Source organism: Elgaria multicarinata, chromosome 14, assembly GCF_023053635.1.
Source record: "Elgaria multicarinata webbii isolate HBS135686 ecotype San Diego chromosome 14, rElgMul1.1.pri, whole genome shotgun sequence".
Lineage (NCBI taxonomy): Eukaryota > Metazoa > Chordata > Lepidosauria > Squamata > Anguidae > Elgaria > Elgaria multicarinata.
In genome coordinates, this window is record NC_086184.1 from 3668063 (window position 1) to 3695725 (window position 27663).

The window sequence follows — 27663 nt, forward strand, 5'->3', positions numbered from 1 at the left end:
ATGGTGCTATATAGAATAATAATAATAATAATAATAATAATAATAATAATAATAATAATAATAATAGATGGGAGGAATGAGTTGGCTGGCAGGGGGAGACGAAGAGTTTGCCTTCTGTGAAATAGGTTTCTGGTGGCACAGAAAACTGGATTCAAAGGGGTCATTTGGGAGCTTAGCCCAGGACAGTTCTTCAAATTGCAAAATGTGTCCATGCCCCCAAAATGGATGGAGACCCCTGACCTAGATAACTGAAATTTCTAGTTGAAGCATAATTCCTTGCTTTGAGTCAGATTCATACTTTTTTTTTTATCTTGAATAACCACGAGGCTGCTCTTCTTCTTCAAGACCAGGGTTATGTAGTAGCTAGATTGTTGGGTTCAGATATAAGGAAACCAGAGTTCATACCCCTTCTCCGTTATAAAACCCGCTCTCTGTAAACTTACCTTACAGGATCGCTTAAAAACAAAAACCCACCATGAGCTCCTTGAAAGAATTCACACACTTGTATAACATACCGTTCAGGTATTTTGGACTACAACTCCCATAAACCCCCAGCCAACATGGCCAACGGTCAAGGGTTGAGTGGGAACTCTAGTCCAGAGCATCAGGAGGATGCCAAGTTGCTTACTCCCATCTGAACACAGAAGTCTTGTTAGAGGTCTTATTCAGATTTAAATTCACTTCTATTTCAAAGAATTGTTTCCTCAATTGCCTTTTTTTTTTTTTTACTCTAGAGAAAAGTCTGAGAAACGGACCATGAATCCAGCTACCTCTGCTTCCGTGAGCACTGGGGTGGCCAGAGTTCCTCCTACTACTCATATTGGTCCTCTCCAGAGCATCCGTGGTAACCATACAGCAGGTAAATGGGGTAAAACGGTTGGACGAGACTGTTTCTTGTACAGATCTGGTCAAATTCCTGTGTCACACACAAAGAGTACAGCAACGTAGGTTACGTGACATCCATTGGCGCTAGGACTAGGCTGTTCTGAACAGCAACACTACTTTATTTTGTATTTTCAGTCACATATTCTGTTGGTAGTCATATAACTTGCAGCTGTAACTAGATTCTGTTTGTCCAAAAATTTAACAGCATTCTCACTTCTTGATCTCTTAACACACACGTCTTCCTCCTTCTCCTCTCCCCCACCCCCCACCAGAGCTGCGTGTAGATGTGGATCAATCAGCCCCCACAACGCCCCGTGAAGGCAGCTCTTCCGAATACTCCAGCTCCTCCTCTAGCCCCATGGGAATCCAGACCCGGGAAGAGAGCTCTGACAGTGCTGAGGAGAATGAGAGACGTAAGGAGAACTGTAATTTTTTGTTGCAGCATCTGCCTCGTTAAGGTGGCAGCCATAGTTACACCTGTCTCTCTTGTAGGTGTAGAGATCCACTTGGGACCCTCAGAGAAGGAGAAGCCAGTAATGATACTGAATCACTTCAACTCCAGCTCAGCCAGGCCGACCGCTCAGGTTTTACCAGTGCAGAATGAGGCTGGGTCGAGTCCGTCCGCTCATCACACCTTGCCTGTACAGATGATGGCTGCAGGCTCCCCTCACATAATCCCAATTAGAATATTAAATTCTATGCACAAACCAGAGCGAGGAAGCACAGATGTGAAGCTCCTGTCATCGTCAGTGCACTCGCTTTTGTCTTTGGATGACAGGACAAAATTCTCACCTGGGGCACCTCGAGGCGGCATCAAGATGGAGAAGAGTTTTGGAAATACTGTTGTGGACGGGATGCCCGCATCTCCCCATCAGCCCGGACAAGTGCTCTCTGGCGTTCCCGAAAACGGCTCCTCCACACCTTCAATTAGCTTTGGCCCACGAGCCAAAATGGCCCACGCTTCCACCCTAGACAGAATGGTGAAAACAGCCCAGCAGCCCGGGATAATTGTGGAAACGAGCACCACCGCCACTGTAACATCCAGCACCGTCTTCCACATGGCGCGACCCCCCCTCAAACTCCTAGTGTCCTCTTCGGTCCCTACTGATTCCACCATGGTGGGTCAATCTTCCTGCTCCAACAATATGCAATTTAGTGTCTCCCCAGCAATAATAACCCCCCGGACTGCTCTCTATACAGCCAACACCAAAGTGGCCTTTTCTGCCCTGAGCAGTATGCCCGTAGCCCCAATGCCCAGCAGCAGCTTCTGTGCAAACAGCAACGCGGCCTCTTCTAGCAGTCACCCGCCCACGTCATTCGCAAACATGACAAACCTGCCCAGCTGCCCCGCTCCCAGTCCAAGCCCCACGCTTTCGTCGGCTGCCGAGAACAGTTTCTACAATAGCAACGGTGGCTCGGGAGGGAGCATCCCAGTACCGAACCAGAATCACCACCACCACCATCCGCAGCAGCCTCCTGGATGCATGGTGTGCAGTTCCTGCGGCTGTAGTGGAAACTGTGGTTCGAGCGGCATGACTGTCAGTTATGCCAACTACTTCCAGCACCCCTTTTCAGGGCCGTCAATGTTTACTTTCCCATTTCTGCCGTTCAACCCTTTGTGCAGCAACGGCTACATCAACACGCAACAGTACAATAGCAGCTCAGCTTTTCCTATGGTTCACTCTCCGTACAACGGTGGCATAACACCGGACTCTGTCATGAGCGGGCAGTCCACGTTTGCTGTGCCACCGATGCAAAGCTTTATGGCAGGCACAGCAGGGGTTTATCAAGCGCAGGGGATGATGAGCAACAACAGTGGTGCAGCCCATAAAAAGAATGGGAATCTCTCCTGCTATAACTGTGGAGGCAGCGGCCACCGAGCTCAGGACTGCAAACAGCCACCGATGGATTTCAATCGACAAGGTGAGGAATGTACTTGCTTGCCGTTGGTGGGGGTGGTAGATTGCTCGGAACACACACAGTTCTGGGTAGGGTGGTAGACGAGGGGCAATCTGAAGCGAGTCCTTTTAGATCGTTTATTTCCCTGAAAAAATTCACGTGGGGTTGGTTCACCGTAGATTTCCCCTGCACATTGCCACTTCCTGCTCTTGTCACTGGGGGCCTGAACAGTAGGGCTGTGCTCCGCTTCATAGAAGCAATAGCGGAGCGGCCTGATTCGCCTCCGACAAAGATGGATCGGGTCAGGGGAGCTGCAGATCGAGACGAAGCGGATCAAGACAAAGCGGATCCTTCGCCTCGATCCTTCGCTCCGAAAAAAAGGGAAGTGTGGAGGGAGGGTTGCTTACCTGGCGCCACCGTAGTACGTGCGGCGATGGTGGCAGAGCCAGGTAAGGGGGGGAGGGGGACTTTTTCGCCCGCCATTTTGTCCCCACTTACCTGCCGTCCACTGTGGAGGCAAGTAAGTGAGGAAGGGGGGGCAAAATGGCGGGCGAATCACGATCCGACCCTTCAGATCTCGCTCCAGGATCCGATCCAGAGAGGGTCGGATCGGCGCGAGCCGAAAGTTCTGGATCGGGCCTCAAAGTGGTTCGGTGGGCTGGTGCACAGCCCTACTGAACAGTGTTCTCAGGTATAGAAGGGGCAAGAATGGTGGTTACTCTGGAGTGAGCACGCAGAGCCCAACTATTCTCGTGGGGTAGGAAGGGCTTGCTTTTGTGTTCCCTACCTAAAAGAAGCTTTGAGAATTTATACACCCAGTAAAAGTATACCAGGTGCTCCTGGCTTCTTTCAGAAGTTTTTTTTAAAACAACAACAACAATAGCCTTTATCACTCCCTATTTCTGAGGACTCCTGGCCCTAAACCAAGGATGGGGAAGATGTGGCTCTCCAGATGTTCTTGGACTGCAACTCCCCTCACCATTGGATGTGCTGGGTAGGGCTGATGGGAGTTGCTGTCCAACAACTGGAGAGCCACCCATTTCCAACCCTTGCTCTAAACTGTGTAATGCATAGCATCATAGAATAGCAGAGTTGGAAGGGGCCTATAAGGCCATCGAGTCCAACCCCCTGCTCGATGCAGGAATCCACCCTAAAGCATAATCAGTTAGCTGTGTAATGTAGTCTATACAAAGGTCTTACACTGATGACTTGTATTCTTTCTTCTTCTTGCAGGTACGTTTCGGTTAAAATATGCTCCACCGGCTGAAAGTTTAGATTCCACGGACTGACATTAACTTCACAGACTCGATATTTTGTGATGGCAAAAGCCATGGAGTAATTGGGAAACTTCAAATTGGAACCTGAGAAGTCCACTTGTTGAGCTTATTGTTATTTTTTTAATCCAAAGGTGCTCTACTTCAACACTAGGAAGGAACTGAAGCTTAGGGGGTCTGTCAAACCCTTTTTTACTGATTTGCCAAAATTATAACATGGATCTTAATGTTGGACCTTCCAGATGGTAGGTGAAACTGGCCAACTATCCTTTCTGTTGTATACAAACCGCTGCACTTTTTTCTGAAGAATGTTGCCATACTTTGACCTTCTGTGCTGGAAACTCGGAACTCCTGGGCAGCTATGTTGTAATTGGAGTGAGAGCTAGAGGTTGATGGTACAGTAACCATTTGCCTGCTGGACTCTGACATTTTGAGGGTTGGTAAACATGTCTACTTTTTCTCAAAACAAATCAGGCACGACACTCTGGGATTTTAAAGGATTGCACTACAGAAGAATACATGATCCTGTTCTGATTATCTGCACTTTTAGCAGACTGAGACAAGTGCGAGAGATGTTCCAACCATTGGAAATAGGCACCAGCAGGCTATGTGAACTTCTAATAAAGAAATCTCAATCCTCTCTCTCTTCCAAAAGAACAGAGGTGGAAGTTTCAGTTCATTGTGGAAACAGTTATGCGATGTTTGTCAGCATTTATTCCTAAATAGAACGAAGTTACCAGCTGTGGATTAAACTTAGTTTCCAAGGGTCTAGTGCCAGAGACTGAGCTCATAAACAGGTCTTTAAAAATATTCCTATTCTACAACTTCTGAAACGGTTACCATATATTGGCTTCTGCCACAGGAAACAGTCTTCTGCCTTTGTGATGAAATTTAAAACTCAAAACTGTGGCAGCAGAGTTTGTAAACTGTTGCTTTACTTTGCCTAGCAAGTCTTCACGAAAGGGATTTTGCTACAGGATTTAGAAGTTACAACATACAATACAGTAGTGCATTGTATCAATACTCAAAAAGGTTTATAGTTTGCCTCCTTTATTGGAAATACACTATACTCTATTAGCTTTGATAACTAGGTAGCATACCTCTCCACAGACCTTAAATTAAAGTTAGTATGAAGCCAGCAAAGCTCATATAGCAGAGTTGAAACAATGTGGACCTATCTTGCCAAAGGGAGGCGGGTTTTTTTAATTATTCAACATGCTGCATTGGTTGTAGCTATCTTGCTTCATTGATAGGGCTGAAGTTTGTACTGCCTCACATTGCAGGTGAAGTAGGCACACACAAAATGTTACATGGATCTGACAAATGAGCATTACTGGTTGCAGATATTGTATAGGTACATATGCAAAGGGGGGTGAGATTGGCTGTATCTCGCCACTGCATGTACATGAAGGCATAAAAACTCATTTGCTGTTTCATGCTATAGGAGATCTCTGAAAATAATGGTGGGAATAGCGGAAGATTGGACACTCTGCTCTATTTTCTATAATGCCGTGATAAGCGCTATTCTTATCCTTACTTATTGCCTTTAAAAACGAATCGAAAACCGGTACTCTCTTGATGGATTTAGCATAAAACTAATCTCTTTGGAAAAGGCTTAGCTGGAGGCTCATGCAGTTCCTTAGCGTCATAGAAACGAATCCAAAATCGTTAAAACATCTGGTTCCTAGCAGTCCTGTATCCAAACTTATTTTTTATGCAATGAAGTATTACACTTCTATATCCTCACTTTGACTTCACCAAAATAGTATTACATCGGGTGCAATCCAGACTGTGTTAGTTGAAATTTGATTCCATTGAAATTGGTGGGGTAGTAATGAGCCCCATTCTTTCAGTGGGAACTCATTTCAGACAGTTGTTTGAATGCAGCCTGTAGTGTTTAAACAATTATGTTTGTAATGCCAGAATAACTGAGGCTGCTACTCTATATGGTTACTGTTGGGGAACTTGTAAAACTACACTACAAAACCGGCAAGAACTGACAGAGCTATTTACTTTGCCTTAATGACCTTGCCATGAGTTGAAGCAACCTGCCATTCTGTATTGCATCTTTCAATTAATGTTTACTACTAAAGTTGAGAATCTTTCCATTCGCATGGAATATGTGCTAAAAGCCAAATGTTTGTTTTTAAATAGGATTAACCTATCACACATATTTGCTTAAAGCCCTTATCAGGCATCTTAATTGGAAAACCCTCTAGAAAAGGTGGCCTGATTATATCTGTACTGTTTCAGAAAGGTGTGATTTTCTTTCAGGTGAAAGGAACACCCTCAGCTCACTATTCTGCTTTCAAACAGAACTGTCTCACGCTAACTTAGTTACAAACAACTGGAACACTTTGGAGAGCTGATTGCCTAGTTCACTCCTAGAAGTATTAATCTGAGATGTACGAGACAAGCCTATATTAAAACTTGATTATTTCTCTTCCAAGTGGCTGACTGTTTCATACAGGAGGAAGAGCTTACAGCAAAGCTCAAGAGGAAATGGATGCTTTTCGAAAAGACACTAATTTTGTTATGTCAGCTTGGCTGTAACTTTGCACTAAAGGACTTGAGTGGATATGATTCAATGTGTCATGAGATGGCACTTAATGCAGAACCACCAACAGCTGTAGTGTAGATGGGATCAAACAGAGCATTTACTTACTAAAGAGTCTGGCACAGTAAATTGAATCTTTGCCTATGATCACAGTATATGACAACTGACAGATATGCAACTTAACTAATTGGAATCTGGTTGAGCAATGCACAAATGCAGATCAGTGTGTATGATTAAGGGAAAACCTTTCTGAACCCTTCATAAAAACCCTGCATTTTATGCTCTTCTGAAATAAAAACGAGCTACCCCAACTCCTAAAAGGCAAGTCCTTCAGTCAGTAGGACACCATTTCATACTGAAAGCCCTAGTCCTACAGCTGACTCAATTCCTTAAGCTGGTAGAGGATGTTTTTGTTTCTAAACATTTGCAACCCTCCAATACTGCTTTTCTGAATGTGGCGAAAGGCAGAAAATAAAACAGCAATTCAGAAAAGCTTCCAAACATCCAAACACTTGCCAGTGTTATCACTACCCTTGGGACTATGTCTGCATACTAAATTCTTTCCGATCTAGGAAGAACCTGTGTTTCAAAAGTGCAGGTCACCATGTTTTTCAGACGTAACTTTTCACTAGGAATGAAGGAAACCCCTCTGCCCATTTCGAGCCATTTCTTTTACATATAGTATTACAAAATGTGCATGTTAACTTTATATAAATATTAAAAGTTTTGTAAATATTTAATATTCACCTAATTTGATTTTGAACTGTAAATGTCAAGTATTCTGGTATTGGGATTTTTATGTTTTATTATGCTTTGTTAAAGGTAAAATTGTACATTTTTAGAATGTTTTTATCTGAGTAAATTTAATGTACTGAAAAAAAAATTAAAGACCATAGTAGTGTCTTTTCAGACATCCTCACTTTAATAAGGTTTTTTTTTCCATTTTCAGTTGGAGGCTAAAGAAAATAATCAAGCTTACAGCGAGCTCAGTAGGTTCAACCAAAGGCTAACAAACATGCATTATTTCAAGTGGTGGCCTTGGCAGGAACTGCAGAGCTGTCCAACAGCTTGTTTTCTGCAAGTTGTCCATTTACATAGTGGAGCTGCAGGATTCAGAACAGCCACACTACAGCCTGGAAAATAATCCAATCAACTTCTTCTGGCAAGAGCTTCCTCTAGTGCTATGCTACCACCACGCCTTTTGCTGTGTCCCCTTGGGAATCTGGCGTCTTGCCCCGGCTTCAGAAGTGGGCACGGTTATTTTCCATAGCTCAGGAAGACAATGCCATGGCAACTTCCGGAGTACAACTGTACATTTTTAAGGCCACAGACGCTCCTAATTCTGGCATCTTTCCCTTCTGCAACAGTAAGAGCATCTGAGCCACAGGCTTTTGTTCAGTTGTGTCTGCTGCTCTTCACACACCACACTAGGACCATTTTTAAAATGGGCTTTGTAAACGGCCACAACTTCTAATCAATTTGAGGTGGAATCATCCATATCCACGCTTTTAAAAAACAACACACATTTGTACAGGAAGCAGTCATTCATCAATTATAAGGACGGCTGTCTATCATGAAGATCTTAAACTGAACAGAAAATGTATTAAAATTTTACAGTAGAGTGAAAGCTCACAGTGGACATTTTAAAAGTTAGATGCAAGCACCGGACACATGCATGCAATGGTACAAACTGCGTAGGATTAATATCCTGCAGCATGTCAAAATTTAGCATCGCTCTTTTCTTCCCTTTAATGGAAATTAGCTTGCTATAACAATTAAATTCACACACATTAATATACAAGGATAAGTTTACTACATTTCACTGGGGAAGCAGGACACATATCTGAAGTATTCTTTCTGCATAGGACATACCCTGTTTACAGCAAAATTAAGGTTTAGTTCCCATGCAATTGTCAGGAAGCTTCAATTACAGAATCTTCATCTGCTCTTTGTAACTTTAGACATTACCCAGTCTAAAGCAAAAGGGGAAATTCCTTGAGGTTGGAACTCACACTGAAGGAAACCAGGGCTTTCAGTAAGGACACAATGCAAAATCGTTCTTTACGCCATCTATTCCAACAATGATCAAGAACTTAGCAGGTAGAAAGATTAATACGTTAAATATAAAGAAACAGTGGTCATGAGGCATGCCAGTACATATTGTATAACTTTTCCAACTGGTTATCCTCAAAACTGCTCTCAAGTTCATTTCTTCAAACGGGATCAATGACATCCAAAGGTCACAAGCAAACCTTTTAACAGGGTGTGGGGAAGATATAACATCTTAAAGAGGTGTATGACAAATTGCAACAAATTCTTGTTAAGCAGAAGTTTCTTATATAACTGTTAAGTATATAACCTAGTTTTAAAGTACACGTTTTCTAAAACTAGAGTAAAGCTGTGGTGTTTGGTATATAATCACAATTAGCAATCTGATGTTTTTTATCTCCTGAAGTAGCAGTACCAGGGAATTAATCACTGCCCCTCCCCACCACATGCATTGGCTTATCAAAACACCAAGGAGTTTAAAGCAAGTGGACTTTTACTCCTATTTGTTCCCTTTCTGGAAAAAAAAGCAGTTTTCAGGGACTGAAGCAGGCTTAACAGAAGGAGATGTCACACATACACACATATTTCAGTTTGCTACTTAACATTTAGCCCAGTCCCTACACATGGAATAATGCAAACATCCCTTTTATTGGCAGCTTAACACACATGGTATGGTTTCAGTCAAATTCCAGAGGCTTTTTAAAAGCAAATGTGCCTGTGCAAATTTTTAGCAGGTCTACGAAGCTGGGCCGCTTGTCCATACTGGCACTCATCTGTTCAATATTCACAAACAAAACAAAAGTACGATGAGAAAACCCGCTAAGCACAGCTACTGTGAAGCAGGTCAGTGACATCCCTTTCTTTTTCCTGTGGGAGGGAGGGGTAAAAACTATCCTAGGCTACAAGCCGCTGGGTATGGTTTACACGGAGGATTTCATGCCGAATGTTTCCTGAGAGGCATAGACCATGTACAGGAATCCATCCTCGTCCTTTTCGCTCTCATACACCTGCGAAATGGGTGCAGAAACGCTCACCATGCTGTGTCCATTCACCAGTAAGAAGAAAGCTTGATTGGAATTCAGCTGCAGGCGGCGCCTGGAAAAGATGAAGAAGCTTTCAGGAAACAAAATACACTTTCACTAAAAAAAAAAAAAAAGAGGCTGATGATTTGAAAATGCAATGTAAAGTAGCTTACGACTAAGGAGCAAGTCCCGGAGAACCTGGACTGGGAATTTCCAGTTTTAGCAACCATCTTCCCCCACTTCATAGCCAAAAGTCACAGCAACAGCAGAAAACACACTTAAGGGTACCCACGTTTTGAAAACCAGCCTCCTCACCTATGTACCGCCGACTGGGAGGGACGTGCAGCTAAGCTGATCTTCCAAAGCATGGGTGGGCCCTTCTGTCTGAAGGCTGCATTCCCCCATGAATAACCTTTCAGGTGCCCGACGACAGAGGTGGCCAAAGCCACATGAATGCATACACCCCCATTTATGTATCTGCATGCATGCTTCTTACAGAATTCAGTTACCCCACCCTCCCGCTCATGTCCAACTCCACACACACTCATAGATATACATAACCCCCTACATCGTGACTTTTTCCTTCTGCTTTTGCTTTCCCCCCATCTTTATGAGTCCTGACCCCCATTTCTCTGCACATCGTCTCCTTCTCTATCACACACACACGTGGTAGCCTTTTATGTCCACTTATCAAAAAGTACTGGTCTGAATTAGACACCTAATAGCATTGCAGACAGATTAGATACCTGATAATCTTGATCAGCTCACTCATGTTGACATGATCTGGGACCAGAAACTTAGTTTTATCCAGTACAGGAAGTTGCTTTTCTCCTTTATACCTTTCAATAATTACCTGGGGAAAATAGCAAGAGAATAGATGCAATGCAGAACTTCTCAGTACAGACAGGAAACAGTACAGACATTCTGACTGCATTGGCACAAAATGGAACAGAAGTTCTTGCAGTTCTTATCATTACTTTTATTCCCCAAGAGGAAGTCTGCCATCGCAGTTTAATAACTGCAATCCAGTTGTTCAATTTTGGGTCTCTGCAACATTTAAAGGAAAGATCTTGAATTAAGCATGCATCTGCACACTTCCTTTCATTTGAATGATTCTCCTGCAATAAAAGTTTCTGGTGGATTGTGTCTGTTACTACTACAGGTGCCCAGCAACGTGCATAGGAGATAAATCACTGTAGAAAGTATGGAAGCCAGGGAAACAGGATGAGTTTTTGGGGGAAATGTTGCGCACACAGAGAAACACACTGCTTGGTCCATCAATGGCCTACTGATAATTTGGCAGTATAATATTGTTCTCCCTCGCTGTTAAGTGGAGTAAGGGCTGCCTCACAGATGGGCAAGTTGTGTTCAGTATGCACAAGTAGAAAGGTGCTCTTGGAAGAGGTTAAAATGGCAATGTAAAACCTATTGAAAGTAGAGCTGACGAGAGCTGCCATGAGTTACAATGTGCCAACACTGATTCGACTGGAGAGATCATATGACAAGTTTAAAAATGGAATTGAATACTGTTCCATTGTTTTTTTAAGAGCCATGAAGAAGACTACCACTTCTGCAACCAATTTAAGAACGGATGTTGCTTAAAGTAACAATTCCCCTTTCCTGTGTAGGAAGCACTGGGCGCTTAGAAAACAAATGGAATTAACTTAGATCTCAGAATACATGATGGAGGCAACAAACTATTTGAGTGGTTTTGCTCTGTACTTTCATGCTGTGTAATAAGATTCCTGGCTGATGCACAGCGAAGCGAAGACCAAGGACGGTTTTAAACATGCTACTTGCAAAGATGTTTGTGCTGATAAGAATCCATTTCCCTCCGGACTGTTAGCAGCACACGGTTCTTTTTGACTACATCATTACTGCCATCAGAGAAAGAAAACCTGTGAGGTTTTTTGGGGGGATGGGGTGGCAAAGTTAATAGCTTTCCAGATCACAGGATACAAGAAGAGCAGCACAGTATTCTATCCAGGACGGCTTTCCTCCAGGTTACTCTGACCCTAAATCAGTGGCCCTTTAGATGCTGTTGGACTGCAAATTCCATCATCATCATTATTATATTTATTTGTATCCTGCCTTTTGCCCAATACTGGGCCTCAAGGCAGCCTAAATCATCCTTCACCATTGGATATGCTGGCTAGGGCTAGTGCAACTTGCAGCCAAACATCTGGAGGGCCACACATTTCCTAGCCCTGCGCTAAATACTGGAGATTATCATTGAGGAATAGATACAACTGAAAACAACAGATTTCTCTTTGAATAAACATATATACAACTGATTGATGAGATGCAAGGAGACATCTAGTCTCATGACAAGCAAGACCCAGGAATCTTCAGCACCACTTTTGGGTCTTCCTTGTTTTCTGGCACCAGGAAGACTCAAACATAATGCCAGAAACATGCAGCCTGCATGACTGCGACCTCACGCAAGTGAAACAATACAAGTCTGTGACATCTCCGCACACAATGGGTACATTGTGAATCACGGATCTCACCACTAGGCGATCCAGTCCCACCGCTTCGTCTCTAGAATACTCTTACACCCTGGGGTACCCAGATCAAGTGGACTTCAACTCCTATCAGCCTCGGCTAGCATGGCCAGTGGTCAGGAATGCTGGGAGCTGTAGTCCAAAATATTTGGAGGGCACCAGGTTGAGGAAGACTGCTGTAGACTCACTAGATAAGGTAACATTTAGGAAGGGAATCTTCTTTTCTCTAGGAAGATAATCAGCTACAACACATAGTCAGCCCTCTCTCACTTGTTGTCCTTCTTTCACAGGAGTTGCTTCACACTCAGTCTTTCATTTGTTCGCTTTACAGGAGGCTCCAGAATAATTCAAGCACAAGATTTACAAGTCACAAACCAACAGTCACACCCAACGACCACATCAGAAGCTTGCTTTGCACATTCAATTGTACAAATTGAATGTGCAAAGGGGCCATTTGGCACCTTTGCACATTCAATTTGTACAATTGAATGTACAATTTGTACAATTGAATGGCCAGGGGCCATTTGGCACCCTCTGATTCCACACACACACACACACACACACACACACACACCCCGCCCCCAAGATGTGAACTGATCAGCAAGGGAAGCATATCCAGGAATGGTTAGCCCAGGATAAATAGATTATGCAGACAGTCCTGCAGTGAGATGAAAGCACGGGTGTGTGGAGCTTAAGCCACCTGAAATTCCTTCCGTGCGGAGAGGGCTGTGAATTCAGATAACGAAATGGACGCAAAACCAATCAGGGCCAAGCCCAAGGCCACAGGAAGCAATGAAACGAAAGACATAGAGGAGTAGGCTGCAGCTCAGTGGTAGAGGACCTGCTTTGAATGCAGAAGGTCTCAGGTTCAATCCCTGGAAACTCTGAGTGGGACTAGGAAAGAATCGCGCCTGAAACCCTGGCTGTAGGTGTTCACAATCCCGGGCTGGATGGGCCAATGGCCTGACTCAGTAGACAGCACCTGGCCATCTTTATTTATTTATTTATTTTATTTATTTATTACATTTCTATACCGCCCAATAGCCGGAGCTCTCTGGGCGGTTCACAAAAATTAAAAACATTCAAAGTATAAAACAACAGTATAAAACCATAATGTAAAATACAATATAAAAGCTCAACCAGATAAAAACAGCAGCAATGCAAAATTACAAATTTAAAACACCAAGTTAAAATTTATTTATAGACTGTTAAAATGCTGGGAGAATAAAAAGGTCTAAAAGCATATAATGTAGGTGACAAGTGAACCTCCTTAGGGAGCTCATTCCACAGCCGGGGTGCCACAGCAGAGAAGGCCCTCCTCCTGGTAGCCACCTGCCTCACTTCCTTTGGCAGGGGCTTGCAGAGAAGGTCCCCTGAGGATGACCTTAGGGTCCAGGCAGGTACATATGGGAGGAGGCGTTCCTTCAGATAACCTGGCCCCAAGCCATTTAGGGCTTTAAATGTCAATACCAGCACTTTGAATCGGGCCCGGACCTGGACTGGCAGCCAATGAAGCTGGAAAAGGACTGTCGTAATGTGGTCTCGTTGGCCAGTCCCTGTTAGTAAGCGTGCTGCCCTGTTTTGTACCAGTTGAAGTTTCCGGACCGTTTTCAAAGGCAGCCCCACGTATAACGTATTGCAGTAATCCAAACGAGAGGTTATCAGAGCATGGATCACTGTAGCTAGGCTATCTCTGTCCAGATAAGGGCGCAGCTGGTATATCAGCCTAAGCTGACAAAAGGTGCTCTTTGCCACTGAGTTCACCTGTGCCTCAAGTGACAGTTCTGGATCCAAGAGCACCCCCAAACTACGGACCCGATCCTTCAGGAAGAGTGCAACCCCGTCCAGGACAGGGCAAACATCACCTCGCCGGACAGATGAACCACCCGCTAACAGTACCTCCGTCTTGTCTGGATTGAGTTTCAGTTTATCTTCTTCTGCACTTCCATTTCCCTTGTTCCATACAACTGGCTATAGCAGGAGTGTCCATCACAGTTTGAGACCACAAGGGCACAAACCTGCCCAAACTTTGCAGTTGTCAGAAGCCCTCTTCCACATTCCCCACCCAGGTGGAGTCGGGCAGATTTGCTCGAATGGGTCTCGCCATGGGACAAGACCAGCCAATTGGAAGCCTACTCACCGGGATCTTCGTTGGATGCTGCTCTCGAATAAGTCTGACATCTTCTACTCTTTGTTCTACAGGGGAGAAAAAGAAAGTTGGACCGAGGTGCTTGGAAAGGTGTTACACAGCTGTCGTGTTAAACTCACCAACCCAGAATATCCTACTTTCTTACCCCACGTTAATAAACCCAAGGTAGGGTTTGACAGCACAGCCTTATAGATAAGCTTACAAAAGTTACTAGCCTACAAAAAAGTTTACTAGCCTACTAGAATCTGACAGAGGAGGGACTGGGCTGCACTTCTATGATGTGTGCAGAGGAGGGGGTTTCCCTCCTCTAGCAGGTCATATGATTTCTACATTGTAAACAGAGAAGGAACGGAGCGCTCTGCCTCTCCTAGCCAGCTTGCATCATGGTTCTATGGCTACTGGGCTAGTGCTGAAATATAAGGCTGTGCTCACATTAGAAGTAGAGATAACTGCTTAGCTGTCTGCCTAGCACAGGGGTGCAGAACCTCTTCCACCAGCATCTTGTAGCTTAAAGCCTCAGGAGAGGCATTTCAACCTTTTAGAACGGGGAAAAACTCCCCAAAAGCCCTGAAACCACCAAATGATTTGCGGGGGAGTCAGAAGAAACCATGGCAGATTGAGGGTCCAGAAAAGCTTGATTTGACCCACGTTGCTGACTCCTGGCCTAGCAGGACTTAATACCTGTGGCAAAATTTTGCTAGTGAGAGGGGTACAAAACACAAGAAATAGGGTTTTGGAAGGGGAGACAATGCTGATATCTGATGCTGTCACAGAAAAACGAAATCCTAATCCTTTGTAACAATAACATAAATGCAAGCAAAGAAAGACAACAAGAGCAATTATTTTGCCTCAGTTTCACCCCATATGGGAGGCTTCATCCCTCTCATTAAACCGCCCGGCTGCTAAGTCTTCTCACAAGAGATGCCAAGGTCAATGTTTGCATTTCCCCCTTTTTTTTTTTTTTGGTGATTCTAAAATGGAACCTACACAATGTACATTATATTTTAAATGGTTTCTCTTCCACTTTTAATCCTGCTTATATTTAAAATCAGAAACCCAGCTAATTTCATACCCACCGGACCTAGGAAGGTAGTTGCAAAAGAAAAGTAACAGGAAGATATGTATGCCTGGATTCAGACCAATAACTGAGAAATATGTTTGGTCTGAAAGCACACAGTACAGCAATTTTTCTGAAGCTAAGCAGCTCTGGCCACTGCCTGGATGAAAGATCACTTGGGAACCCCCTGAACCCTTGCATGAGATCAATGGAGAAAGCCTTGTAGCAACTTAAAGAAATGCAGCATCAGCTTTCATAGACTTAGGGTCCACTTCATAGCATATATATCATCATAAATGTGTGAAGTTGTGTTTTTTGTGTGTGCTGCTAAGCAAAAGTCGAACGTGGTCGTACCCCATGGAAAAAGTGTGAGATAAAAACAAAAAGCAAGTGTCCTATGGAAAAACACAATAGTAACTTCTTTCAAGCAAATTAAATATACCGGATTGTTCTTGTATTCTTAAAGCTAAAGAGCTTCCATTCGGGAATGTTGGCGTTGCCCAATATTGCTTTGTAAAGGAAAACAAATAGCAAGGGTGACCTTTACTTTCGTTTTCAGCAGTACAGCAGCAAAACAAAAGCCACGATCCTTGTTTCCCTCCAGCATGCAAGGCCGGAAAACCAGTTTAGGCAGAACAAAATAGCTACGACAACACACCCAAAGTCTTCTTGTATTATTATTTTTTAGACGTCAAGTTCTCTTTCTTGCTCACCACTGCTTTAAAACCAGGCTAGAGCTTGTTACATGGAGGCTTCTTAGATCACATTATACAGCTTAAGCAGAAGGAGCCTGTTAGAAGACAAACCAACTCACAAGTCTTTGCAATAGCAAATACTTTTATCTCCGGGACACTCAACCTCTGGGGCAATGGGGTGGAGTGGGAAAGAACTACCCAATGTTTTCTTCAACTCTTCCAACTCAGGTCTGGAAGAAGTCACCCTCCAAAGAGTGTTTTAGTCATCAACAATATTAGGAAAATTGTGGCCCAATGATTCAACATTATCCTCTGCCTCTTCACAACAAGAAACTGACACAGCAGTCCATGAATTCTTGTCATTGGAGCAGCTAAGTGCTTCAGAACGGCTTGGCACAAACACCCCTGAAGTATATATAAGCTCTGGCAGGACCCAGAAAGAAAGAAAAAGGCAACTTAATCTGCTGGATGGTATCGAGAAATACCAATCTCTAAAGAAAGGTATCCCAGATGAGGCTGAGAAATGAAACTGCAAACACACACACGCAAAGTGATCCTTACAACAAGTCCTGTGGTATTCAGCATAGACAAACGCTTTTCCATAGCACATATCAACCCATCAAGACATTCAGAGCCCATCTTTACTGCCATGATAGTGATAAACAAAGACAGGCCCCAAAAGTGCTATAAAAGGGGGGAGTGGAGTGCAGAACAGGCACCCTGCCAGCTATACCACAATGCCTTGCAGGCCAGGGAGGAAGAGATTGGCACCAGGGCCTGTTTACTCCTCCTCTAGCTCTTGAACTCCACGAGAGCGAGCAGACACAGAAACAGGGCCCTGTTTTCCCACAACCTCACACCGCCCCTGCTCCCCCCACCCCTGCTCCCTTGCCTGCTGGCCATAATGCCACCCTTCAACCTTGAGCTTTCATACCTACTAAGAGAGGCAGCTGGAATTTGGGGAGAGGGGGAATTTGATGGTGGCAAGAGAGCCTCTCTATAACCCCAGGCACAGGATGTGGGGGGAGGGTTCTTGCCCACGAATCAAGACAACAACAACAAGAAGAACTACTACTACTTTGTCTTGTCCCTAAAAACCCTAATGCTTCTAAAACTCAAACACTGACAACCAATGAGAGGAATGCAATCACATATCAATCCCCTTCCCTCACTCAGATCCTTGAGAAATAAAAGAAAACCCCAAAGTAAGGGGAACAGGAAGCGCCGCTCATTTCTATAGCAGTGGGGGTTTCCTCCTATTTCCCTCCCCCCCACCAGCCTGGATCTACCCTTCCCCTGGCCAGAACCCCTCACTTTCGTTCTCCTCCACATGCATCATACAAAGCTCCCTTCCTCGAGAGAATGTCTCCCCCCCTTACTACTGAGGACCCCCCACAAATAAGAAGCCAATTCCCTCCCTACAAATTACTCTGTACAGCACCATGTACATTGATGGTGCTATATAAATAAATAATAATAATAATAATAATAATAATAAATAACCCCTCCCCCCAACACAAAACCTCAGAGAAGCTTCCTTGGTCCTCTCCTTCAACGCCTCCCCCAACCCCAACCCCAGCCCCCTTCCTGCTGAGGACCCGCAGGTAGCCAACCCACCCACCTGCCCAGAATATGGCCTCAGAGATGCTTTCTTGCTCGCCCTTCAGGTCATCACCCCAGTCCCCACCCTGGCGCCCCCTCCCCTGGGGTGTTTAACTACAACTCCCAGCATCTCTCTGCCAGCACGTCTGGTTGGGGATGCTGGGAATTGTAGTCCAACAACCCTGGAGGGCGCCCTGTTGGGGGAAGCCTGGCCTAGCATCCCTTCCCCACCCCACTCCCCACCCCCACATCCGGGTTCGCTCGCAGGCCCCTCCCCCACCGAAGGTGCGCCGCTGCTTGAAGCTCTTCTCCGAGGGCATCTCGACGGCGACGGGCTCCTGCGCGTCTCTCCCTGCTCAGCGGCGCGGACCATCCACAACAACCCCGTCTGCGGTCAGCTGACCCACGTCGCCCCGCCCCCTCCCGAGCGTCCTGCGTCACGCGGAGAAGGCCGGAAGGGCATTCGTCGTCGCCGTTGCCCCTCCTCCTCCCCCGCCTCCCGTCAGCCGCTTCGCTGCGCGCGTGCGCGGCGACGGGATGCCCGGAGAGCCCCCGCCAGAGGAGGAGGGAGACGATGTCCCCGTCGCAAGCGCGCCTGCGCAGGTGAGACAGAGAGGCGGGCGTTTGAGGTGCCGGTCAAGTGGCTTCAGCGCGCACAAACGCAGCCCCCACCACCAGCGCCGTGGTTGCCCTGGAAACCCTGGCTGGCAGGAGGGCGGCCTAGGCGTAGCGCCGGTCCTCGCCGCAGTCTCTACGCAGGAGGGAGACGTCCGTCATCCGTCCCCCCGCTACACTTCCCCAATAAAGTGTTTTTGTTATAGTCACACACATCCAGGCTTTAATCACAGCCAAGTTTAAAAAAGCTACGAATGTGGACATGATAGACAAGAGAGGGTGGCATCCTCTGAGCATGTGCGGAGTGCTTTTCTTCCTCCTCTTCCCCTCACCCCTAACACATCTCAGATTTGGGAGGAGAGGTCTCTCTGTTCACAGGATGCAACTTTAAATTGGCCCTGCCCTGATTATTATTATTTTTTTAAGAAATGCCTTAGTAGAAGTAATGTTTTGTAAATAAAGGGAGTGCCCCTGTGCATGAACAGAGTATCATTCTCTTCCCCCCTAAGTAATCACAGGCAGTACCCACCCTACCCCACCTGCCATCACACACACACATACACACTTGTCAAAGAAGCCAAACCAATTCCAAAGTGTTCTTAAGATGAAAACACACCTTGGGGAATCCTAAATTTCAGCCTCTTGGTGGCTCTGTAACATCAGTATATTGTTTATTCGTTCGGTCGCTTCCGACTCTTCTTGACTTCATGGACCAGCCCACGCCAGAGCTTTCTGAAAGCCGTCGCCACCCCTAGCTCCCCCAAGGTCGAGTCCGTCACCTCCAGAATATCCTCCATCCATCTTGCCCTTGGTCAGCCCCTCTTACAAATAAGAGACTTGTGGCACCTTGAAGGGTAACAAATTTATGCTGCCCTCTTGAATGCACAAGAAAGTCCTAAAATGGATCTAGTGGAACTTCTGAGTAAACACAAATAGGATTGTGGTGTTAATGCGGTGTAACCTTCTCCAGACCACTTACATCACAATTCTAGGCACATCTCTTCAGAAAGAAGGTTAATGGGGCTTACTCCTAGGTGAGTGTGTATAGGATTGCAGCCTTAATCTTCTAGTCCACAAATGGACCTAAGAGGTGCCCCGCTGGATCACACCAAAGGCCTTTCTAGGCCAACACCCGGTTTCTCAGAGTGGCCAAATAGATACCTTTAGGAAGCCCACAAGTAGAACATGAGGCTGGCAGCCTTCTCCTGTTGTTCCCCAGCAGAGGCATATTATTATTATTATTATTATTATTATTATTATTATTTATTTATTTATTTGTATCCCGCCTTTTGCCCAATGCTGGGCCTCAAGGCGGCCTTACAAAGTTTAAAATATACATGGGGGGGGAGGGAAACAAAACCATAAACAATTAAAAATACACAACAAAATTATAAGACATTAACATAGATGGAGGGCTGGATTATTCTCCAAAGGCCTGCTGGAACCAAAAAGTTTTAGCCTGCTTCCGAAAGCCCATCAAGGAGGGAGCCAGCCTAGCTTCCCCGGGAAGAGAGTTCCAGAGCACCGGAGCAGCCACCGAGAAGGCCCTCTCCCATGTTCCCACCAAGCGTGCCTGTGAAGAAGGTGGGACTAAAAGAAGGGCTTTTCCAGAAGATCTCAAAGCACGGGCAGGCTCATAAGGGAGAATACGTTCTTTCAAATAACCTGGACCCGAACCATATTGCAAAGATTGAGAACTGGGGGTTGTGTTTAGCCATCATGACCAGCAGCCATTATCCTCCACGAATTTATCTAATCCCCTTTCAAAAGCATCTAAATTGGTGCCATTCCCCACACCTTATTATGGAGGCGAATGCCATCATTTAACTTTGCAGTGTGTGGGAAAAATACTTTGTTTTGTCTGTCTTGCACAACAAGCCCCTCCAGATTCCCTGGGGGAAGAGTTCAGCCAGGCATTGGGAGGCTCATGTGATGGGCCCAGTGGCCTGTTCTGTCTTCTCTCAATTTCTACAACAGCTGCAGCAGAGAACAGGAAGGGTGCATTACAGTACAGGGTACTATGACTCATCAATTCATTTAGGGTTCTTCCCTGTAGCAAAGGGAGTGCCTTTCGGGGAAAACGTAGCTGCTTTCCTCTCTGCTACATACCAGATGCTGGTTTACCAAATCCGAGGCACAAGGACACCTGATCTGTTTGGCTAGTGAGAGCCCCTGAGGATAAGCCTGCCAAACTTTGAGTGTCTCTATCTCCAGTTGCTAAGCTACAGTCATTAAGAGCCATCGGCCACAGCTAGACCTAAGGTTTATCCTGGGATCATCCCAGGTTCGCCCCTGCCTGAGCACTGGATCCCCTGTGTGTCACCTAGATGAACAGGTTTGACCCCTGGATGATCCAGGGATAAACCTTAGGTCTAGCTATGGCCTTAGTCTATAGCAGAAAAAACAAGAGTTTCAGGTACACATATTTGGGAGGTAGGAGGAAAAAACTGTAAATATATTTCTTTTCATAGGTTTTAAAATGAATACGTTTTAAATTTTTGTAAGGCAGCCTTGAGGCCCAGTATTGTGCAAAAGGTGGGATACAAATAAATATAATAATAATAATAATAATAATAATAATAATAATAATTAATAAATAGTGAGGTCAGGTGGAAATTAAATGCAGAAAATACTGAGAGTGACATTCACATTATTAATAATGGCCATTCACAGTTGCTGCTAACACAAGCATCCTGGCACTAAATAAACCAATTAATACACATAGTGTTTTATATATATCTTTTATCCTGATTCAAGCCTTTGGTGATAGAATTGAACCTGTTCATGAATTTTAATTCAGCAATCTCTTGCTCTAATCTCTACTCTGACATTCAAGTGGCCATTGTGGAGGTAAGAAACTCCAGAGAGAGATTCAGGTTCACTATTCAACTTTGTTGGATGATTTTAGGTTCCTAGTAGTATTATAAGAGAGGAAGAAAAACATCTATCTGCCACAGCAAAACATTTTTAAAGGTATCAGAAGAGTCCTTTTTGTATGTTTGTTTTAACATGACTTCCTCCTTAGATTTTCTAGAGGTAGTCTTGTTAGTCCAGCAAAACGACAGAGTCTTGTTTTTGAGTGATAACATATATCACTGCAATGGAAAGCCAATTAATATATATAGCGTGATTTTTTTAAAAAGACACCTTTGTCTTTACTCAAACCATAAGATATTGTCCTTTGAATAAGGACAAAGACTTTTTAAAAATAATAATTATACTACATATATTAATCAGCTCACCATTGCAATGATTTCTGGGTTATCACTCAACAATTTTTTGTGAATGGTTACTGTTAAAGTAATTATCACTGCATGTACTTCCTGTGTTTCGATTCCCTCTGACAACACAGTTTACATGCCCTGTACTCAGTATGTGTATATAAATCTGCCAATTTCAGATCAACACTTCATGCATCTGATGAAGTAGATGGTGTCCATGAAAGCATATGCCAAAATACATTTTTTAGTCTTTAAGGTACCATGAGGCTCTCTGTGGTCTTTAGAACTTCGCTGCTGTTGTATTTATGGCTAAGAAGGAAAAGCCTGATAATCACGCTCAGCAATGGCAGGTCAGCAGACATTTAATTACAGATTTCCCAGAGCCAGGTATTTCCTGTAACTGCATCATCATAGTATAATATGGACACTATAAATGTGACATCCTTGCATTCTAATGTTGCTAATCATCCGCTCCATCATCAGTAGAACTTCTTTTTCCTCTTGGCCATATGGTTCACACTGGCCAATGACGTGGAAGGCGTGGCCTGCAACGAACAACAACAAACAAATTAGAAGAGGACAGGCAACATTGTTGTTTGACAGAGTTAAGACATGAATCTTTATCCTCTAAAGTCAGGTGTTGATTTCAGACAAATTTTCAGAAAGCGTGCAGCTGAAACTGAATGAGAGGCAATTTGCTAAGATTACCTTGCACTTAACCCTCATCTCAGAGAAAGAGAGAGAGAGAAAGAATGACATCTCTCCAACAACAGATTAATAGCTAGAAGGCTGCAATGCTGCAATCCTATGCACAGTTTCCCAGAATGCTTTGCTGATGGACTTCCAGAGGCATCTGGGAAACAGAATACTGAACTTTTTGACAGCCTTTTCCTCCAAGTTGGTAGCTATCACTACATTGTATGGTAGCCGATTCTGCAGTTTAACTAGGCACTGTGTGAAGAAGTCCTTCCATTTATCTGTACTGAATCTCCCACCAATCAACTTTATAGGGTGATCCCAGGTTCTATTATTAACAGAGAGGCAGTTTTCTCCACTATCCACTTACCCCAAACATGCATAATTTTATACACGTGTAACATGTCTACTCACCTTGTTGGTTAGCTAAAGTCCTAGATGTTGTAACCTTTCCTCATAGGGGAGTTTCTGCAGGCCTTGAACTCTACCATATCCCTTTTGAGCTGCAGTGACTAGAATGGTAAAAAAATATATTGAACTGTGCCAGAATATATTGAACTGGTTCGTAAAAAGAAAATACAGATAATATTTCACAGGAAATATCCCGAACTAAGAATACATCTGAGTTAGCCCTTCAAGAATGTTGAATCTTTCTTGATGAACTCTTTGAATGATTTGAGGAACTGAGCACCCATTTGAGGTTCAGGGCTAGGACTCCCTGCTTCTGTCCAGCTTGGTTGCATGTGGGGGGGGGGATCAATGGGCGTCATGTTGTCTCCAAATTAAGTCCCATTTTGCAAATGGGTAAGCAAGTAATGACGGGTAAAGCTACCATCCTTTGTGAAAGGATGAAAGTGATGACGACTGTTTCCTATGTAGTAAATCTTTAATGGTTATTGATTTTTAAAAATGCTTTCAGTCAGAGTGAGGGTGACTCATTGGCTCATAAATTCCTGGCTCCCAGGCCTATGCGCTACACCACTAGATCACACCAGGGATCACATCATTCAGGGAAATTTTATCTGTGTTTACTCAGAAGTAAGTCGTCCATCGAGTCCAACCCCCTGCTCAATGCAGGAATCGAAGTCAATGAAACATACTCCCAAGTAACTGTGTATAGGATTGCAGTCTTAGCTAAGAATAAATCTCCTTAAACATGGTGGAGCTTTCTTTTGAATAAACATGCACAACATTGTACTGCATGACATCTTATATACTGTTTTATATGCTGTATATTTTCATCATGTATTAGAACTAGTTTTATTGCTGTCTCTGATGGAAACTTTCATGTTGCAATTTAGTGCTTTGTGATACTTTACCTGAATACTGTATTTTATTATTTTATGATGCAAGTCAACCAGAGAACGTGACGAGGTGGTCTATATAAATGCCATAAATAAATAGCTAAATAAATAAATAAATAAATAATCTTTGATATATGGCCCCTGTGATTTGGAACTAAGGCTTTTACTGATACTAGGATGGATTTTTGATCACAATATACGTTTGTTTCCCATTGAGATACATCTAAAACTTTCAATTTATGTTTAGCTTTATACATGTTAACATATAGGGTTTCCATATGTTATTATGCATTAAATTCTTTCAATTGATTCTTCCTGCAGAAACCTGATGGAATCCTATTGCATCACTCTAGCCTGTCTAGCTAATCGATTTTTAAAGAATCTTCTAACTAATCTTTCCAAAGGAGAGATATCTTTAACCAAACTATTTTTATTTTATCTGTATTATTTATTAATTTTATTACATTTATATAACGCCCCATAGCCGAAGCTCTCTGAGCAGTTTACAAAAGTGTGCATCTATATTACCTATAGAAAGCTTTCCGAAGATCCACGAGAAAAACCTAAGAGAAAAAGTGCTTCTTTCCCCCCCCCCCAAAGATTTTAGAGTTGTCGTTTTCAAATAACAAGAATCTTGCAACAGCGGCTCCTTTCCAGTGTAGAACTGCGAGGTCTGAAGCATCTTTTTCTCTATACCGCGGAGGAGAGAACTGGTGTGAATGGGGGCCGGGTGGGGGGCGATAAAAGCCATGCGATTAGCAGAGAACAAAGGTTTCATTCGCCCAAAATGCAATTTGTGCGGATGGATATCAAGAACGTTCTGCAGAAAGCGGTTTTGCAGGAGCCTCGTTGGCGCAGTAGGCAGCGCGTCAGTCTCATAATCTGAAGGTCGTGAGTTCGAGCCTCACACGGGGCAGATGCCTACCTTTTTCTTCTCCCTTTATTTCTGCTTCGCAATGCAATTACTCACGCAGTTTGCCCTCCACCTCTCAAAGGAGGATTACAGGGCGATGGTCTCTGCAAGGCAGGGAGGCACTAGAAAAAGAGCCGTAGCAGGCGCTGCATGCAACGCGCCAGCTGTGCTCGACGTACATCTTTCTTTTCTCTTGCAGTGGGCAGTTGCAATGGAGGAATTGCTGCTCCATGTAGGATTAACCGAACTGGAGAGCAAGGCTGGCGCTGGGCAACGCCGCTCTGTGCAGATGTAATCATTAATCGATGATGTTTAGGCGTGTATGCAAAGCCAAGCTAGACCTCAGTTTATCCCAACGGACTGGTGGCTCCGATTTTGGTGGGGGCAGTGAATCCATTCTGGGTTTCCGTCAGAACCAGCCAGAACCCTAAAAGAGCTACCCAAGGTGCTGAACCCCACCCCCACAATAGGTTCAGCACTTTGGATAGCTTCTTTAGAGTTCTGGTTGGTTCTGATTGAAACCCAGAATGGATTCACAGCCCCCACCAAAATTGGAGCCACCAGCCTCAACTCGTTTATCCATATATTCCGGGCTGCGGTACCTGCAAAGGTATTAATTACCCCCGGGGTAGATTTTTGTTTTTAATTCCTTCTCTTCCCTTTGCTACCACCGTTTGGACATGTGACCACTTCCCGTATAGTATTCTTCTTTTTGGATTACAGTTTTATGGGGTTTGTTTTTATCTTTACCATTGTGCTGATTATTGTTTATATCGATTTTGGATTTATAATTCTGTTATATTAATTATGGATTTCTGTATGTGTGGGGGGGGGCGTCGCTTCGAGACTGCATTCTGCAGTGGGAAGGGACGCATACATTTTAATAATAATACCAATAATAATAATATCAATAATATTGCCAATAATAATAAATTTATTTGTTACCCGCCTCTCCCTCTGGATCGAGGCTATTAATAATAATAATAATAATAATAATAATAATAATAATAATAATAATAATGTTCCCACCCCTAGTACTGGATTATTTTGTTTTTAACTGTGTATATTTATTGTTTTATACTGTATCAACAACAACAGTTTATTGCGGTCAATAGACCATTCCAGCAAATAAAAATTTTACATACAAGCAAACTGCACATACCATTAACTATTAAAAATCAGGCAATCATAGAAGATCTAAAAGAAATGGCCAAGTTCCAAAACTTGGCCACTTGCTCAGTGATTGATTTGTCTATATTACAAAGTAAAAGAGATGTTAAGATGTTTTATACTGTATGTTTTTCTCTGTACGCCGCCCTGAGATCTTAGTGATATAGGGCGGGATATAAATATTTTAAATAAATAAATAAATAAATAAATAAATTACTAATGAAAGGGTCTCATGATCCTGGGGAAAATATTCATAGTGTGTGTGGGGTGTGTGTGTGTCTTTCTTTCATTCTTCTTCCTTCACTCCCGTCCCCTCCACCTATCCTAGGATTTTTCACACTCCGCTGGTCCGGGCAGAAAATCCCATTGATAAGCACAGGACTAGCCGCATGATTGAGCAGCATAGAAGGCGGGGTTACCCAGGGCCAAGGGGCGGGGTTTTGTTCGTTTGTTTGTGAGCTGGGCCCGTGCGTTCGGCTGTCAATCCATCAAAGCCACGAGGGCGTGGCCATGGAGGAGGAGGAGGAGGAGGAGCGAGCGAGCGAGCGAGAGAGGGGGGCGCGTGGTCCAATAACAAGCCAGTAGGGCGTGGCTAACTTGACAGACTACAACGTGAAAGGCAGGCGGGGCGGTTGGGAGAACGAAGGAGAGTATAGGCCGGGAACGGTTGTGTGGGGCCTCGCGCTGAGGAGCAGGGGGTGGAACGAGGCCGCGATTGGCGTAAGTCCGCCTCCAATAGGAGGGCGGGGAGGCCGGGGAGGCCGGGCTCCCTGCCACCGGTTGGCGGGGCGCGGCAGGCGTCGGGCTGTGATTGGCCGTGGGGTTGGGGCGGAGGGGCGGAGCCGGCGCGTGCCGGCGGTCGCGGCGTTCTGAGGGGGGAAAGCGACGCTGAGGCGCTGAGGCGATGGCGGTGTGCGCGCGGCTCTGCGGTGTGGGCCCGGCTCGGGGCTGCCGGCGACGGGGGGCGCAGCGGAAAGGAGCGGCCGGGGACAGCAGTGAGCCGGACACCGACCCGGAGGAAGGCGGCGAAGGCGGCGAAGGCGGCGACTGCAGTGAGGCGGCGGAGGAGGACGACGGGGAGCGCATCGAGGGGGCGGCCTTGGCCGGGAGCGGCCCGCGAGGCGCCGGCCAGGCCCCGCTGTCCCTGCTCGAGCTGCCCCCGGAGCTCCTGGTGCAGATCTTCGGCTCCTTGCCCGGCACCGACTTGCCCAGCCTGGCCCGCGTCTGCAGCGCCTTCCGGCGGATCCTCCGCACCGACACCATCTGGCGCCGGCGGTGCAAGGAAGGTATGCTCCGTGGGGAAGCCCCGCTTACGCCGGAGTCACTCCGGTGCCGCACTCTGAATTCCACAGGGGTGGGAAGCCCAGGACCCAACAGATGGTTCGCACTCCGAATCCCATGATCCCTGACCATTGCCCATGCTAGCCGGGGCCGCCGGGAGTTGTAGTCCAGAGCAGGTGTAGGGCATCATATTATTATTATTATTATATTTATTATTATATTTATTTATTTGTATCCTGCCTTTTGCCCAATGCTGGGCCTCAAGGCGGCCTTACAAAGTTTAAAATATACAGGGGGGGGAAATAAAACCATAAACATTTAAAATACACAACAAAATTATAAGACCTTAACATAGATGGAGGGCCGGATTATTCTCCAAAGGCCTGCTGGAACAAAAAAGTTTTAGCCTGCTTCCGAAAGCCCATCAAGGAGGGAGCCAGCCTAGACTAGAAGCAATGCGTAGCCCTCCACATGTTGTTGCACTGCAATTCCCATCAGACCTTGCCAGTGGTGAGGGAGGATGGGAGCTGTAGTCCAAAACATCTAAAGGGGAAGAGCCTTCAGTGTGGTGGCTCCCCTCCTGTGGAACTCCCTGCCTCTGGAGGTCAGGCAGGCTCCAACCTTGTACTCCTTTCGGCGCCTCCTGAAAACATCTTTATTCCATGAAGCCTTTCCTTAATATGCAGCCTTGGATCTCTGTTTTTGCTTCTTTTAAATTTTAACTGTTTTATGCTGTTTTTATTTTCATTTTATCTTGTACACCGCTCCGA

At 44.8% G+C, this 27663-nt stretch overlaps 3 protein-coding genes and 1 non-coding gene across 8 annotated transcripts in view; 3 read left to right on the forward strand and 1 right to left on the reverse strand.

Moving 5' to 3' along the window:
• The window catches only part of ZCCHC14 (zinc finger CCHC-type containing 14), an 88108-nt gene that overhangs the window by 44196 nt on the left and 16249 nt on the right, over positions 1 to 27663 (forward strand). For 3 of the 4 annotated variants that reach the window (XM_063141237.1, XM_063141235.1, XM_063141238.1), the window contains 4 exons: positions 735 to 859; positions 1158 to 1298; positions 1378 to 2808; positions 4018 to 4715. In XM_063141237.1, coding sequence (XP_062997307.1) covers positions 735 to 859; positions 1158 to 1298; positions 1378 to 2808; positions 4018 to 4073 — 1753 coding nt within the window. In that variant the 3' untranslated portion in view covers positions 4074 to 4715. Of the gene's footprint in view, positions 1 to 734; positions 860 to 1157; positions 1299 to 1377; positions 2809 to 4017; positions 4716 to 27663 lie in introns of those variants that run through there. The other variant, XM_063141236.1, reaches the window with a different exon arrangement.
• MAP1LC3B (microtubule associated protein 1 light chain 3 beta) lies at positions 7558 to 18108 on the reverse strand. The gene is made up of 4 exons (XM_063141241.1): positions 17974 to 18108; positions 14331 to 14386; positions 10433 to 10539; positions 7558 to 9759 (listed from the first exon to the last, which is right to left on the reverse strand). The coding sequence occupies exons 1-4, from the start codon at positions 18011 to 18013 to the stop codon at positions 9585 to 9587; spliced, it is 378 nt and encodes a 125-aa protein (XP_062997311.1). The 5' UTR covers positions 18014 to 18108; the 3' UTR covers positions 7558 to 9584.
• TRNAM-CAU (transfer RNA methionine (anticodon CAU)) lies at positions 24373 to 24445 on the forward strand. Its single transcript has one exon. It is a non-coding gene; the product is annotated as a tRNA-Met (tRNA).
• The window catches only part of FBXO31 (F-box protein 31), a 28176-nt gene continuing 27009 nt past the window's right edge, over positions 26497 to 27663 (forward strand). For both annotated transcript variants that reach the window (XM_063141239.1, XM_063141240.1), the window contains exon 1: positions 26497 to 26898. In XM_063141239.1, coding sequence (XP_062997309.1) covers positions 26517 to 26898 — 382 coding nt within the window. In that variant the 5' untranslated portion in view covers positions 26497 to 26516. The remainder of the gene's footprint in view (positions 26899 to 27663) is intronic.